Source organism: Penicillium cataractarum (assembly GCF_028827025.1).
Source record: "Penicillium cataractarum strain IBT 29864 chromosome Unknown utg000010l, whole genome shotgun sequence".
In the NCBI taxonomy this organism is placed as follows: domain Eukaryota; kingdom Fungi; phylum Ascomycota; class Eurotiomycetes; order Eurotiales; family Aspergillaceae; genus Penicillium; species Penicillium cataractarum.
This window is the reverse complement of record NW_026622746.1, coordinates 473,683-490,021: the sequence shown is the minus strand read 5'-3', so window position 1 is coordinate 490,021 and position 16,339 is coordinate 473,683. Positions and strand designations below refer to the sequence as shown.

The 16,339-nt window shown below is 50.7% G+C and overlaps 6 protein-coding genes across 6 annotated transcripts; 3 read left to right on the top strand and 3 right to left on the bottom strand.

Annotated features, from left to right (window-relative positions):
• Positions 1-382: 382 nt before the first annotated feature.
• N7496_012315 (uncharacterized protein) lies at positions 383-1,294 on the top strand (the record flags this gene model as incomplete). The annotated part of the gene is made up of 1 exon (XM_056705228.1): positions 383-1,294. The coding sequence occupies one exon, from the start codon at positions 383-385 to the stop codon at positions 1,292-1,294; it is 912 nt and encodes a 303-aa protein (XP_056549126.1).
• A 7,020-nt stretch (positions 1,295-8,314) lies between these two features.
• N7496_012314 (uncharacterized protein) lies at positions 8,315-8,964 on the top strand (the record flags this gene model as incomplete). The annotated part of the gene is made up of 2 exons (XM_056705227.1): positions 8,315-8,480; positions 8,540-8,964. The coding sequence occupies 2 exons, from the start codon at positions 8,315-8,317 to the stop codon at positions 8,962-8,964; spliced, it is 591 nt and encodes a 196-aa protein (XP_056549125.1).
• Positions 8,965-9,149: 185 nt separating this feature from the next.
• Positions 9,150-10,097, bottom strand: N7496_012313 (RING finger protein; the record flags this gene model as incomplete). Its single annotated transcript, XM_056705226.1, has 1 exon — positions 9,150-10,097. The coding sequence occupies one exon, from the start codon at positions 10,095-10,097 to the stop codon at positions 9,150-9,152; it is 948 nt and encodes a 315-aa protein (XP_056549124.1).
• A 35-nt stretch (positions 10,098-10,132) lies between these two features.
• N7496_012312 (uncharacterized protein) lies at positions 10,133-10,569 on the bottom strand (the record flags this gene model as incomplete). The annotated part of the gene is made up of 2 exons (XM_056705225.1): positions 10,133-10,508; positions 10,562-10,569. 2 exons carry the CDS (start codon positions 10,567-10,569, stop codon positions 10,133-10,135), a joined length of 384 nt encoding a protein of 127 aa, XP_056549123.1.
• An 862-nt stretch (positions 10,570-11,431) lies between these two features.
• Positions 11,432-12,622, bottom strand: N7496_012311 (uncharacterized protein; the record flags this gene model as incomplete). Its single annotated transcript, XM_056705224.1, has 1 exon — positions 11,432-12,622. One exon carries the CDS (start codon positions 12,620-12,622, stop codon positions 11,432-11,434), a length of 1,191 nt encoding a protein of 396 aa, XP_056549122.1.
• A 1,819-nt stretch (positions 12,623-14,441) lies between these two features.
• Positions 14,442-16,300, top strand: N7496_012310 (protein phosphatase 2A regulatory subunit CDC55; the record flags this gene model as incomplete). The annotated part of the gene is made up of 6 exons (XM_056705223.1): positions 14,442-14,485; positions 14,604-14,644; positions 14,712-14,809; positions 14,899-15,547; positions 15,634-16,196; positions 16,277-16,300. 6 exons carry the CDS (start codon positions 14,442-14,444, stop codon positions 16,298-16,300), a joined length of 1,419 nt encoding a protein of 472 aa, XP_056549121.1.
• Positions 16,301-16,339: the final 39 nt, after the last annotated feature.

Here is a 16,339-nt window from a genome sequence, read left to right as displayed (position 1 = left end):
AGTTCCCTGTTTTGTATGAGAGACTGTATATAAATTTGGGACCTTGAGGAGTAGGTTCAGACTCCTCAAGAAACAGTCTTGCCACGAATTTCACTAGGTGCTTCCAACCTTACCTGATCAACAGGTTTTCTACCCTGCAAGTAGTTATCTTTACAATTCTGTTTCTTCCTCTTTGATCACCTAAGGAAGGATGTCACCTCGAACTCGTTCGACGCCCGCCGGCGAAACAGAGCCGAATCTCCCACGGACTATCGAAGATTCGCAGACTGTTATCGAGGGAACCCCTTCTAACGAGGACGTTGACGCAGCGCTCGCGGCGATTCAGGAACGCGTTAGAAAGCTCCAAAAAATCAAGGAGCTTAACGAGCAAGCTACGAACCTCATGTCAGCCCTCGGCGAATCTATGCCGGATACCCACCGAGGACAAAGCGAATCTCCTGATTGGCACAAGGAAATCAAATTCGAAAACGTGCCAACCTTCGAACTCGAATACAACCTTCAGAAGCGGCATGAGTGGCTCCTCGACCTACAACAGATGTTCGCAGGAGCCCCAAAGAAATACTATAGCGACGAAAGAAAGATCATCGGCGCTGTATGCCATATGTGCCAAACCTATAGGCAGAGGTGGTACCGAACCTGTACCGAAAAAAGGGAGGTTGAACGCCGAAACGTCACCAATGACTGGCTCTTCTTCCAGGAGTGGACCCTAAGCCTTATCAAAAACGCGTCTAGTCTCACAATGGCTATCGCAAAGGAAAAGGAAAATATCCACCAGAGAAAGGACGAGGACCCTAGAGAGTTCCACGCCCGTCTCGATACCCTTGAGCAGTACTTTGAGAGAGCGAGTGAGAAAGAAAGGGCCCGATCCTTCTTCGTTAAACTACAACACTCCCTTCAGCTTCGAATCCAGGACCATGTACGAGAACTTCCCGAGACACGTGAGGAAGTTGTCAACACGGCAAACCATTACTGGGACCTCATGAAAACAAATTCGGACCGGGGAAACACAAACGAAACCAAGCCGAATCATCTCCGAAAGCGTAAGGCTCCTCCGGATGAACCCCAGGGACCGGAAAAGAAAACCTACAAGAACCGTCAAAACAATCGGAGACGTCAAGAGTCCTCAACGAACAACAACCTAAACCCTATCGGAAGGGATGGAAAACGCAATGTGTGCCACATCTGCGGAAGCGATACGCATTACTCTCCTGACTGCCCCGACCGAAAGGACCCTAAGGAAAAGCCAAAGGTCCAGATAGCAACAACCGCGGGAAACGACAGCGAGACGGAGTAGATCCCCATTCTTCGTCTCAAAAGCCTACCGTGGGGACCAGAACTCGTTTCTATATACCGATTACCATCCGAAACACTCTCGAAACCCATGCGGATCTTGACAGTGGAGCTGAAGTTGACCTCGTTAGCTTCGAATTCGTCAGGAAGTATAGGCTCCAGCCAGCAAAGCTTACCGAACCGATAATCCGCGCAATTAACCGACGAAACACTCCGACATATGGTGTGTGGTCAGTCCCCCTGAAGGCTACCGATTCTCGAGGGATTACCCGCCGATTCACACGCCCTTGTGTCGCTATTGATCGCGACCCCCGCCTTACTGGTAGTCCAGTACTCCTCTCAATGACGACAATACACGACGAGGATATATATCTCGCGGGCCGCCTTAGGCGATGGTGGTTCGGGAACGGATCCTTTGAAGTTTTAACACCGAAACGCTTCGCGAGGGCCGCACAAAGGCATGCGTACGTCTTCGCCGTGGTAAAAATGCCTGAGGAAATATGGCTGCCAGTCGATGGAAACGATACCGAACCTCCGTCGAAACCTTATCTACAATATCCCGAACTAGAACCCTTCCACGAATTCTTCTCCTCTGAAAACGCACAAGCACTACCCCCTTCAAGTGCACACGACCACGCCATCGACCTACTCTCCGACACCCAGGTGCCCTTTGGACCAATCTACCCACTTTCTCAGAAAGAACTTACTGAACTACGCCGTTACCTCGACGAAAACCTTAAGAATGGTCGTATCCGCGAATCAAAGAGTCCCGCCGGAGCCCCAATCCTCTTCGTTCCAAAATCGGACGGAAGTCTACGCCTTTGTGTTGACTACCGGGGACTCAACAAGGTTTCGGTGAAGAACCGGTACCCTTTACCCTTGATTTCGGAGATCCTTGACCGTCTCTCGGGTGCAAAATATTTCAGCAAGATCGATATCAAAGATGCTTACTACCGCATCCGCATAAAGGAGGGCGATGAGTGGAAGACTGCCTTCCGAACCCGATACGGCCACTACGAATACACCGTTATGCCCTTCGGCCTAACTAATGCACCCGCAACTTTCCAAAATTACATTCATACCGCCCTTCACGACGTTCTCGATATCTTTGCGGTAGCGTATCTTGACGATGTCCTTATCTTTTCGACCGACCGCCAATCCCATACAGAACACCTACACCAGGTTATCTCCCGTCTCCAAAAGGCAGGACTGTATGCAAAACCTAGCAAGTGCCTCTTCTACCAGGACGAGGTCGAATTCCTTGGATTTATCATCTCTACCCAAGGCGTTTCGATGGACCCTCAGCGGGTATCCGATATCGTTTCGTGGGAGCTTCCACGAACATACCGAGATATCCAGGTCTTCCTAGGATTTTGCAACTTCTACCGGCGCTTCATCCGTAACTACTCCGAGATTGCACTTCCCCTAACGGCCTTGCTAAAGGGAAGTAAGAACGGCCGAAAACCAGGGAGTGTGAAGCTAGACCTTCGCGAAAAGCTAGCGTTCCGCCGCCTAATCGCTGCCTTCCAGTCAGCTCCCCTTTCTTCGCCATTTCGACCCTTCGAGGCAAATTCGGATCGAGACCGATGCGTCAAACGGTGCGATGGCTGGGATCCTCTCCCAACCAGATGATAATGAAGTCTGGCACCCAGTGGCCTTCTGGTCGAGGAAATTCACCGAGGCAGAGGTCAACTATGGAACGCCGGATCAGGAGCTATTCGCTATCGTATACTCGTTTAAACACTGGCGACACTACCTTGAGGGAAGTACACATCCAATCGAGGTCTTTTCAGATCACTCAAACCTCCAATCCTTTATGAAGCAGCCAAAGCTAAATGGTAGACAGGCGAGATGGTGCCTATCTCTTACACCTTTTGATTTTATTATCAAACATCGCGCTGGGAAGACCAACCCTGCGGATGGACCATCTAGGCGTTGGCTGCCTGAAGCCCCCAAGGTTGACCTGATTACGCCGTTGTGCCAACGAATGGCCGGCGAATCGCAGGCGACTGATCACCGCTCTGTCAGGGTCCAGTCGCTGACTGTGAGAGATCTCACTTTGGGCATCCCCTGTTTCGAAGAAAACGAGCAGGGTGATGAATCGATTGGAAGAATCGATTGGGAGGAGCTAGGCCGTTCGCGGTTAGTCCTCCCTGCGCAAGTGCAGACCGCTTGTGCTTCCGAGAAGGCCTACTCCGCTGAAGCGTGTGAGGACCTAAAGGAATTGATCGGGCGTCTTCAAGACGAAGACCTCGAGACCCAGCGCCGAAAAGCTGCCGTAGAGCAGGCGAAACGCGGTTTCATGGGCTGGAAGATCGGACACGATAAGCTCCTCCGATATAAAGACCGAGTGTATGTCCCTGCGGGGAGTAACCTACGGCAAGAGTTAGTGAGCATTCACCACGACGACCCTATTGCAGGCCATTTCGGCCGAACCAGGACCCTTGAACTGGTTAAACGTAAATATCACTGGCCGAATCTGCACCGAGACGTTGTCGAATACGTGCAGAATTGCCAGGTATGTCAAGGAGTAGTAGCACGAAGGCATAAGCCCTACGGCGAATTGCAACCACTCCCTATCCCGTCTAGACCCTTCGTGGAAATTTCAATGGACTTTGTGACTGGCCTGCCACCGGTGACCCTTAACGAAAAGACTGTGGATGCAATCCTTGTTATCGTCGATAGGTTCACGAAATGGTCGCTATTCCTCCCCGTATCTACCACGATCACGGCGGGAGAACTCGCAGAACTAGTCCATAACGAGGTCGAATTACGTTTCGGCCCTCCCGACGGGATTGTTTCCGATCGAGGATCAGTTTTCACAAGCAAGTTCTGGTCAAAGCTATGTTACATTACCCAAGTGCGCCTAAGGCTTTCAACGGCGTTTCACCCCCAAACCGATGGCCAAACGGAACGCGTTAACCAAACACTTGAGCACTACCTACGATGTTTCATCGGTGACGAACAGCCTAGCTGGCCAAAGCTGCTCAAATCTGCCGAATTTGCGTGTAATAACGCTGTCAATGCCACAACCGGTGTCTCACCCTTTCAAGCACTTCTTGGTTACTCACCAGACTTCCGTCAACGAATCGAGGACGATCCGGCATTGAGGGAGGTACCCGCGGTATCCGCACGAGTAGAGAAGCTTGAAAAACTCCGCATAAAGCTGAAGACCCACTGGCGAAATGCAGTCGAAACTATAGCGAAACACTATAATAAGAATCACAAACCCCTGACACTGAAGAAAGGATCGCTCGTCGGCCTCTCAACAAAGAACTTGAAGCTAAAGGGAAGCAAGAAGTTAACCCCGCGCTTCATCGGGCCCTTCCGGGTTATTGAGACGATTGGTCAGCAGGCCTACCGCCTAAGTCTACCCGAACAATACAGCCGAATCCACAACGTCTTTCATATATCCCTTCTTGAACCATGGCAGAAGACCCACATTACTACTACCGAATCAATGCCGTTACCACAGCTCGAGGATAGCGAAGAATACGAGGTAGAGGAGGTCCGCGATGAACGAAAGATCTCTAACGAAACCCACTTCCTCGTGAAATGGAAAGGATGGCCCTCTGAATACAACCAATGGGTATCCCACGAAGATATGGAGAACGCTACAGAAGTAATACAATCCTATAGGAAGCGACAAAAGGGGAAACGCTCTGAATTCAATACCGGAAGAAACCAGCGAAAACCCCTCGAACCGCAGACTAAAACAAGAAGATTTCCTCGCAATAAGAAACTGTAAGGTCAGCCACGAAGCTGGGTTCCACCGGAAACAAGACGCGAGCGTCAAACATCAGCACCCACAGCAACAAAGCCGCCACCAAGGAACGCAACGAACCACCAGCGAAACCATAACGAAACTACCTAGCCTCGCTAGGTAAAGGAAGGGCAAAAGGCAACTCTAGATCCGCTCCAGGGACAGAGGGAAATCAATAATTGTCCGCTCCTCCAACTCATCTCCGCCGATGGAGGCATTATCATCCGCATCCGAATCAAGGTCATCCTGGGCCTCGCGAACCGCCTCCGAAATGCCATCGAAAAAGGCCCGTTTTCCGATTGTCCAAGTGATGTATCCCTCGTCGCCGGGAAGCAGGCGAAGGAGTCGCTTAGAGAAGCGCTCTGCCTTCTCCCTAGCAGTATCAAAGGGACCAGGGGGCAGGACAACAGGAAGCCCAGTCCGACGGACCGCGAGAAGCGCATCGTATTCGTCTTGGGTTTGCTACCGAAACACTAGTTAGAACGCGCCGAAACCCGCGACCTATGGATCCTACCTTGATATTGGTCTTAGTCCCGGTTAACTTGTACTGCTTGCGGTGAGCCTGCTCCGAAACGTCGAAGCAATGCGCCAGATGCCTCATCAATTCGGCGACCTTTCGGCGGAGCTCCGAGGGATAGGGCCAGTCCAGGAAATTATCCGGGTCGTCCGGGTCTATCTGCGATGTCCAGAACAGGTCCCGGGCCCATGCAAACGCGGTACTCATATCCTGACAATCCCCCAACATAGCGGTTGCAGCCTGTGGAATCATTAGCCTATACCCTCAAGGAAACTTGGCGAAACCCACAGGAATACACGTCGAAGCGCGAGAGGAACACTGGCTACACGCAACCGAAGCCTTGGCGTCCTGGACACATTCGATGGAAAAGGGCCAGTCTTCACGGGGATCCCAGTCGATAATCGCGGTGCGGACACAGTGCATACACCAGAGGATCATCAGGTAGACCGGGTTGTCCGCAAGGGGACGAGTCCCGGCGCGGGGTCGTCGAGGCATCGTGGGGGTTTCCAAACCAAATCGAGGGGTATTCGTTGGCGAAAAGGCGCGTGGTTATGAGGTCTTGGAAAGGGGGAGAAAGTTGGTAGAGGTGTGAAAGAGGAAGGGGAACGAGAAGGAGAGGGGGTCTCTTTGTAAACAAAGAAACGCGATATCTTTGTTTGCCCTATCCCACCAGTTACCCTTTCTGCCTATCCACCTCTGATTGGCTACTCCGCTACGTGGTTGGTTACCCCTACGTGTTGTTTACATCTTCCGTCGCTCGTGGGCGAGCGAGCCCTTAGAGGGGGGATAATTGTTATGATATCCTGATATTGAGGTTATTCGCAGACTGATGCCCCAGGCCGCACGAGGCCCGGGCGTTCTGCCAAGAGGGTGCCGACCCGGCGGTCAGTCGACAGCTCCTCGGTGGCGTATCTAAAGGGCTACCCTGTCGGTAGGCCACGTTGGCTGGTTACACAACCTTTCAGCTCATGCACGCTCATACCGTGGTTACCCCTCTTCTAGTTCCCTGTTTTGTATGAGAGACTGTATATAAATTTGGGACCTTGAGGAGTAGGTTCAGACTCCTCAAGAAACAGTCTTGCCACGAATTTCACTAGGTGCTTCCAACCTTACCTGATCAACAGGTTTTCTACCCTGCAAGTAGTTATCTTTACATTTGTCAACATATGGATGTTATGGGGTCACATGACGAAGGACCCACTCATATAACCCCTCTCTACATCTAGATCTTCTCTATAAGATCTATCAGATTGATCCTCAACGATCTTGCATTGAATTGCATACTCGCATTGAATTGCCTATCTAGGCAGGAGACTATCTAACACTCCAATACTTTATCCTTTCTTATGTGATCTTCTACCATGTTTCCAAGATATAAATACTGCTATGTTTCCTAACTAAATTGAATCAAGTTTATCATCCCTTGTGATCTCTCTTCTAGATCGGTGGTACTCTTCCACAATCGTGGTACTTCTCCTTCTTAGAAGTGCGCACGACCGATAGACTCATAACCGTGTATTCAGACACTACGTTGAGTATTTACCCTTATGCACACTATCTTCTTGTGTGTATAACCACGACTTTATGGTCACCGCCTAAAGTCCAACAGATGTTATGGGGTCACATAACGAAGGACCCACTCATATAACCCCTCTCTATATCTAGATCTTCTTCTCTATAAGATCTATCGAATTGATCCTTAACGATCTTACATTAAATTATATACTCGCATTGAATTACCTACCTAGGCAGGAGACTATATAACACTCCGAAATACTCTCGATCTTTCATATAATCTTTTACTATGTTTCCTAAGATATAAATACTACCCTATTTCCTAGCTAGATTGAATCAAGTTTATTATCCCTTTTAATCTCTCTTCTAGATTAGTAGTGGTTCCGACTGAACCCACAGGAAGCTGCAAGGGTACATACAAATTCCTGTGGGATTCATATGATATTTATGGGACGGCTTGGGCATCTTGGGATTCCGGTCAGAAGAGCCTAAGACCGAATTCGACAAGCTGCTTCGGCTTGGGATTGACAAAGTGGAAGTTTGAGTACTATGACGAGCCCGATTCGAATGGCATGGAATGGCATGCTTCGTAAGTGCATTCAATTTCCCAGGAACACTACATTCTACAACTTTTCTAACACGTTTCTCCAACATTTTCGTCTTGCGCAGATTCCGTTCACCTATCTGGACTCGAGCCAGGTGTTATAATAATAATAAGGTCCAAGCTGCGTCTGGAGGGCCGGGCTCGGGAGGTTGCTCTGGGAATGGATAAATTGAACAGGTGGAGCATTCGCCGGTTTCCTTTTGTGTGAAAGTCAGGTCAAAGAGAAATCCACCGCGGAAGGAAAATATTTTCATTCCGTCAACTGGTGTCGAAGAAGGCGAACCGATAGTATATTGAACTGACCCTACGTATTGAAAGGGATTCTCTACGATTCAGACTAGATTATCTTCCTGTAGAATCAATTTCCAGCTTGTAAAAGAGACATGACTGGTACAGACATCTTATAGAATTACCCGATTGAAGGTCTATAGAACTGCCCTAGCAGTGCTTCAGCCACTTGCTTAGATGCATCACAGTAGGTAGTCCTGGGATGACGTAGCCATTCTTATCCACTTTTGGCTTAGACCATGTCGACCCCGCTAACATTCATGCCAGCATCTCATCATCAAGGGGGAGGGGTGGTTGAAGGGCAGTAAAGAAAACACTAACTGGGATCTCAGCCACGATGAATATATCAAAAGAGTTTGCGTCGTGGTTCTCTCCATCATATATCAAGTTGGCAACCGCTCCACGGGTCGGCGATAGAGCCCCATCTGACCCAAAGTTGGTGTTTCCCACTGAAAATAAAAAGCCAACTGTCGTAGCTTGCCTCCGTCACTGCGGATGTCCATGTTTGTTTGCATCAAACCTCATTAACACTAAAAGCTGGTACTAACTTTCATGCCGGCAGTCTCAGAGGCAACCTTCCTTGCGATGCGTACCGCAGCCACCCAGCACCCCAATATCAGCTTCATCGCCATATCTCATAGTGACCAGCAATCAACCGAGAAATGGCTCGCTGATCTTAAAGGTCCAGGTTCAGTGACCGTCGTCGTCGATGCAGAGCGTTCAATTTACGCGAAATGGGGTTTAGGTGTGGTCTCATGGGGTCATGTCATCAGTCCAGCAGCGCTAGTGAATGCCTGGAAGCTTGGGAAGGAGCAGGGGATTTGGAATAGGCCTACAGAGAGTGGAAGTAGGTGGCAATCCGGTGGTTACTGGGCTGTTGATCAAGAGGGGTATGTACGGTGGGGATATCCTGCAGCCAGAGCAGATGATGTGTTGAACGTTGATGAGGCCGTGAAGACATTACGAAGGCCTCATGAGAGGCTCTAAGAGACTAGGGTCTTTCATAGGGGAGGTTTTAAATGAAGCAAGTAATAAATGGTCAAAATATAGCACAGGGATATCCTTTCCTGCCAGTAAACACCTTATGGAAACGAAAATGGTCGACGGAGAATCATTATTAACGCCATGAGAGTCCCGCTTTCAGAATGGTTGCTGTGAAAACAACGCGCTCGTCATTGTATTGGTTCATACTGAAGCTGTTTAGGCCGAAGCCGTGGAGCCTGAGGCGGCTGAGGCAGCTCATACCGTGCCTGTGGAAACTCAGTGATTGGGTTATAGAAAACTGGTCTATATCCAGGCAGTAAGTTGGAAGAAAGCGGTCGATACTGCGGTAGTGGTCTATTCTGAGACGGTTGATAGGAGGGTGGGAAATGACTAGGGCCGCTAGTGCGAGGTACTACCGATCTCGAAGGCTTGTTCTCGTAGAGTGGATCTGTCAGGGTGGTGAAGTAGACTTCATCTCCAGCATTAGACCCAATATTGAAGGATGAAATATCCAACAAATCTGTAACTGGTCGTTGTGCTTTCGGAGAAGGTGGGCACTGTGTGTCATATCTCATCGGTGGAGTGAGATACGAAGAGTGCGATTTGTGCCGAGAGGGTGTGATATTGTAGACTGGCCGGATCGAATCATCCTCTGAGCCGTCGACAATGCTGCTTCCATCCGCATTGGACAGCATGAAGAGATTGGGTATCTCAGCGTCGTACTTGCATATGGCGCAATCCGTCGAGGCCGGATGCAAAGCTTGGTTATTAACAGCAAGGGGTGCGATTGAAAGGATGTCCCCAGCTTCAATCTTATCGTGACTGGATATGCCCGGTCCACCATCATCACCTAGTGCCATGCTAGGCTGTGCCGTGGATGGCTTGCGATGAGTGAATCTCCTTCTGCCTGTGCGAGCTGTCCTTAATTCGTGGGTAGCATTTCTTAGATAGTTAGAGCGTTGTTCTGGGCTCAATTGTTCAAAGTGAGGCTCGAGCGCTGCCAGCCGGTCGAAGTCGTGCCGGTTTAAATAAAGATTTTGACGAGGGTGCTCAGGCAGTTTGTTCCAATCGTCGTATTTCTTCCAATCGAGGATTGAATTTGGACTTAACTCCAGGGGCTGACGTACTTTGGACATCAGTGTGAAAAAGGACCGAGCCTGAGAAGCAGGGTCTAGAGCTGAGCTCCCGCCGTGTTGCTTGTGTTCCAAATCAGGAAGGCTATAGGGCTCTTCATAGGGTAACCCTGCAGCAGGGTCTGGCCATTTCGAGCATTCCGCAATAGGAGGTAAAGCGATAGCGCTGTCCTCCCCCCGTCTGGCGCCAGATGTCTCTGAATGGTGCTGAGAATGACTGGCCGATGCCTCTGGAACAGATCCGGTGTAATTCCGACACTCTGTAAATCTTTCCTTAGACCTCTCCACGCCTCTTTCTCGTCCGCATCAAGCGATCCCGTCGATACACACGACATGGCCGCGCCTTCACGCTTCCCGCTCTGACATTCCTTGATGTAGGTCTTCAGCATGCTTACGACAGTTTCTTGGGACGAGCTGTTATGTTTTAGTCAAGGATCGAAGGCGTCTCGTCGCAGGGATACACATACCGTATCATGTTGGTGTTGAGAAGATTCAACACCTGTATATATGACGAGAACCTGGCTCTGATTTCCGCCAGTTCCCCCACTCCCCACCCCATTCGTTCCCATGTCGCCTGTGTTTGAAAGCCAACTTCATCGTAGTGCGTCTTCAGTCGCTGGAGGTCCTCGAGGACCCCGTGGCATCCGATTAATACATCGTTCAGTTCGGGGCTTTGACGATCGCTTGGACTGGCGTTTGATATTTGTTCCTCCGTTATCTTTAACACGGAGAGGAGAAGGCCGAGTTCATTCCTGACTTGGGTGAATGTATCCGGTGCGTTGAAAAGGGATTTATAAATGGAGTCAGCTAGTGGGCGGATGGCCGTAATATTTTCTGGGAATTTTCAGCGATGGACAAGAACAGATCAGGTCTAAGACTTAGGTCGTACGGATATTAACGTCGCCTGCAATATGGAACTGCGCTTCAATCTGACCGTGGTTGATTCCGACTTGAAATCCCGAGTTCGTATCACCTAAGGATATCGGTGGAGTCATTCTCACAATACGTACCACATGGCATATCCGCGGATGTCAGAGACTGAGTGAGGATGGATGAGATGGTAAAGAAGAAGTCGACGAGAAAAGCAACCCTGGTGAGCCCCATCTCACCGTCAGGTGATTCCAGGGCGAACTAAGCGCCCAGGGTGCCAAAATGGTTTAGCCTATACTGTATACATGATATAGGGACGGAGTCCATGCGCGATAGGAGTTCTAGTGTTATAAGTTCAAATCAAACACCCTCTATCCCTTATGCTTCATAACCCTATTTGTACAGATCTGATATAACGCGTTTACAATGGAACGCATTGCCCGGGGTAATGCAAGTCAATCCACATCTCACGCCCGCATATGCTTCAATATCATCTTCAACCGCCTCACGGCCGGCCCATCATTGTCATCCTCCTCCCGTCCCTCCGACTTCTTCTCTTCAATCTCTGCCTTGGCCGCTTCCAGCGCAGGCCGTAGGTAGCCCCAGACTTCATCATGGTACCGCTCATGTACAGTAACCCAGTCTTCCGCACCGGGGAGATATTCGAGAACCGAGTCGCGGAGGGACATAGCCGACGCAGCAACTGTACCCGTGCTCTGGGTAAACGCAGACGGGTCGTTCTGCTGGAGAAAAGTGTCTATATCCGGGACAAGACTGAGACTCGACAGGCCAGGCTGTTGGTGCTGGGTATTTGGGTCCGTCGAGTCCCCAATCTGCCGTCGAAATGAGTCTAGCATCTTGATCTCTGCAGCCGTTAGTGGCGGTGGTGTCGCGGCCATATCAATATCCAGATCCTCCGGGCCCCCAAAGTCCGGATCGAACGACGTATCCTTGAGCAGAGACACCACTGCGGCACCGTCGCTGGCTTGTGCCTCGTACGTATGTACCTGAGACCCGGGGTAATCTGCGCGCTCCCAGGCACTGGTATAATCCAGTTGCATCGGGTCATGCGCCCGCTGCTTGCCCTTCCAATTCCCAGTTTCGCCTTGTAAATCCGACAGACTCGTATCACGGTACGCATTCCCTTGTTCGCTGTCCACCCGCACACCCATTTCATCCGTATACGCGCCCAATCGCTGAAACGCCTCCTCCGAGAGCGCAGGAATCTCAACCCCGCCAGTCCTCTCGCTCGAGGTCTCGCGAAAGGACTCCGCACCTAGCCCGGAGTACCCTGCCCGAGCACCAGCACCCGCTCCAGCACCAGACCCTCGCGCACCGATATCCCGACTAACCAAACCCCCCAAACCCGGCGACGCAAGTGCCGACGGCCCAGCAGCCTTCCCCTGCATCGCGCCGGCTAACGTTCGCGCCGCATCCGAAGACGAGCCCGCACCCTGCATCGCGCTCCAGGCTAGCCCGGCCGCGGAACTCTGGATGCGACTCGCTAGCGAGGGTGTGTCATTACCGCTCGTCGAGACGGGTTTACTCGGGGCGGTTGTATCGGGTATCGTGGTTGTTATTGGGGTCTCGTCGTGGTCGGGATTGGGGCGGCGGGTTGAGTCGCGGGTACCCCGCATGTTCTCCGGGTCGTCGGGCATGATATGATGGCTTGGTGGTTTCTGGCGGTGTGGGTGTGCGCCCGATGTGAGGGTTTTTGGGTGACGGGTTTAAGGGTTTGATGGTAGGTGTAGAGGTGAACTGGTGCTAGGTAAAAGGGATTGAGGGTTGTTTGTAGGGAGGTTTGGGGTTCATGGCTTGAGAGGATTGGAAAATGGGAGGGTTCGGTTGAAGGGAGTGCTGGGCCGGACGAAGTAGGAAGGGAAGCATGTGAAGGGTGGATAGTTAGGGCTGAGGTTGGAGGTAGTGATAAATACCTAATATCCCAGTGTCAGTGGGGTTATTATTAGTTAATAGGGAGGTTTTTATTATTCTAGAAACAATAATTATTAGTTTTGTCTGTATTTTGAGCGTGGGTACCCAAGGTTGATGGATATAGAAGAAGCGTCCTGAGTATGACGCGATATATATATTTGTGTAGTATAGCCGAGTTGTATCTACCGGCAAGCCCATATGATAATTTTCTCCTTTCAAGACAAATATTCACAACCTCGGCTGGTCATTTAAGTGTCCAAAAGCCGCTCCAATACTTATGATAGGTGCAATGCTTGAAATTCGTGGATATTTACTTGGACCCCCGATAGGATGACGACAGAGGCGGAGATCCGATGGGACAAAGCTGCAGCTGCCTAGGGAAAAGAGTATCGAATCTACGCACATATCAAACTGATCACATTTCCTTGTAATTGGCCTGCATATTGATAGATTTGAATTTATCAATTGATTTATTTTCCTTGAAATAATCATTTCCACTAAATACCAAATTGGTCAGGAACCAGCAGTCCCGTAGCTGTCTGCTTCGGGCCATGTTACAGCGGTCTGCCAGTGTTGATGTCAGCATTGGCGGTCCACGTTTGCAACGACGAATTTTCATGGGCGAATGGGACTCTAGACTCTTGTCTGCCGAGAGCTTTCAGGACCAAATTAGTTTTTTTTTTCTTTCATCTTGATAGTCATCGTTGGAAAAAGTGAATACAAAGCGAGCGAGGGCGAGAGATTTTTAGCTGGTCAACTGGCAACGACTGTAGAGACTTCCCCCACCACCGCCTCACCTCTTCACCTTTTCCCGCCCTTCAAACCTCCAAACCCAACCACCACCACCACCTCTCTGCCTCATCCACCCAACCAATAACTCTACCTCGTATGCAATTTCCTCTTTCTTTTCTTTTTCCTTTTCTCCTAATCTCCCTCCCCTGCGTATCTTCTCTCCTCTCAGTCCTTTCCATCCTAACTTGGCATGCCGTCCAGGTCTTTCCTATGATCCCCTCTCAAGCTCTTCTGCTGCGGGTCCACTCATAACAACCGGGTCGTTTGCTCCTCTTTTCAACCAACTCCCCTCCTCCACTCAACTCCTCCACCCCCCATCCTGGTCCATCTGCGTTGTCCACCACACCAGGACTGCCATCCGTTCATCCTAGCTTCGAGTTCCTCGGGCTGTTTTCCTGCCCTACTTTCTTCCTCCCCCCCCGCTTCCTCTCCCCTCCTCCCCCCCCCCTCGCGATCTCTCGTCATCGGTCTCGAGCCCCTCGTCCCCCCATCGACCGATCAAGTGTGACCGGCTTAATCGACTCTCGCCTTTTGCCTCGTGGAATCTACCAGCTTCCCATCGCGCGGTCTTCATCTGTCCGACCGGTTCCGTTTTGTCGTTCACTCTCCCGAATCGGCCCTCTTTCAGAATCTTTGCATCGTCTCCGATAGAGCTCTTGGAGACTCAAAAAAACTCCCTTTGCCAGGCCGATCTCTTCCTCGTCTCCCCGACTGCATTCTTTGCGACCCTTAGGGCGACCCTAGAACGAAAAGATGGTAGACAGAGATCCAGGCACACCCACCTGGAAGTTCACACAGTGAGTCGCCGCCGAATATTGGAGCTGCGATCCCGTGGTTCTGTCACCTTTCGTTCACCGGAATTTGTCGGTGATACGTGAAGTAGGCGAACATTTGACTGATATGGTCCTCCCCCAGATGCTTTGGCGATAAAGGTGATGTAGAAGATATCACAGAAGGTAAACCCTCCAAAACTGCTCGATCAGCCTACACGGAGGAACAGACTAACTCAAGCTTCCCCCGCAGCTGACATCATCTCGACCGTTGAATTCGACCACACCGGTAATTATTTGGCTACGGGAGACAAGGGTGGACGTGTGGTTTTGTTTGAGCGGAACGAGACGGTATGTTCCTCTTTCTTCTCTTCCTTAGCCCTTCTGCACGTCAAGTCTTCCGGCCAAAGCTCCCGTGCTAAAATGAATCGCCATTACAGAAAAAAACCTGCGAGTATAAGTTCCACACCGAATTCCAATCCCACGAGCCGGAATTCGACTACCTCAAATCCTTAGAGATCGAAGAGAAGATCAACAAGATAAAATGGTGTCGACGACAGAATGCATCACACTTCCTCCTCTCTACAAACGACAAGACCATAAAGCTTTGGAAGGTATTCGACAAGTCTCTCAAAGTGGTGGCCGAGAACAACCTGTCGAATGAGATGACTCCGGCCGGTGCCGTGGGTGGTGGTGGCCTGCCCCGGGCACCGCGGGGAACCTTCAAGGATGCCGGAGCTCTGAAGATGCCACGCCTGACACACCATGATACCGTCGTTGCCGCCGTCCCTCGCAGAACGTATGCGAACGCCCACGCCTATCATATCAATAGCATCTCCGTGAACAGCGATGGCGAGACCTTCATCAGCAGTGACGATCTCCGAGTCAACCTGTGGAACCTCAACATCCAGGACCAGAGCTTCAACATTGTGGATATCAAACCTGCCAACATGGAGGAACTTACCGAGGTCATCACGGCAGCCGAGTTCCACCCAGTCAGCTGTAACTGGTTCATGTACGCCAGCTCCAAGGGAACTATCAAACTGGCCGACATGCGCCAGCGCGCTCTTTGCGACGAGCATGCCAAGTGTAAGTTGAAACCTGCCAAGTCTAGCACTTGCTTGACTCCCTAATTTAGTCGCCCTTTTGTACTTATACAATCTTCTCTTGACCAGTGTTTGAACAAGAAGAGGATGCTTCCTCCCGCTCATTCTTCTCCGAGATCATTTCCTCCATCTCCGACGTTCGATTCTCACACGACGGCCGGTACATTGTGTCAAGAGACTACCTGACTGTGAAGATTTGGGATGTCAACATGGAACGTCAACCGGTCAAGACGATTCCCATTCACGAACATCTGCGGCCGCGCCTCTGCGATACGTATGAGAACGACAGCATCTTCGACAAGTTTGAGGTGGTCTTCTCCGGTGATGCCGAGAACGTGATGACTGGCAGCTATAACAACAACTTCATGATCTACCCCACGGATGAGCAAAAGGAGACGGAGATTGTGCTGCAGGCGGATAAGTCGGCCTTCAAGGCCAAGAAGGTCGGCGTACCGACTCCTATGAACAAGGGCAATGCGAAGAAGGCCGGCTCTAGGTCCGGCAGCCCTGCTGGCCCCGGCAGCCGGATGAAGAAGGAGACCGATGCCGACCAGATCGACTTCAACAAGAAGATCTTGCACATGAGCTGGCATCCTTTCGAGGACAGCATTGCGATTGCGGCTACAAACAACGTAAGTTTCAGCCTTGGACTGCGGTCCCTCTTCGTGACGACTTTGAAGCTGGATACTAACTACGACCCATCTGAATCTAGCTCTTCGTCTTTTCTGCTCTGTAAGCGGCATCGAGTCGCTCATTACATCGGAACTCCCCATAC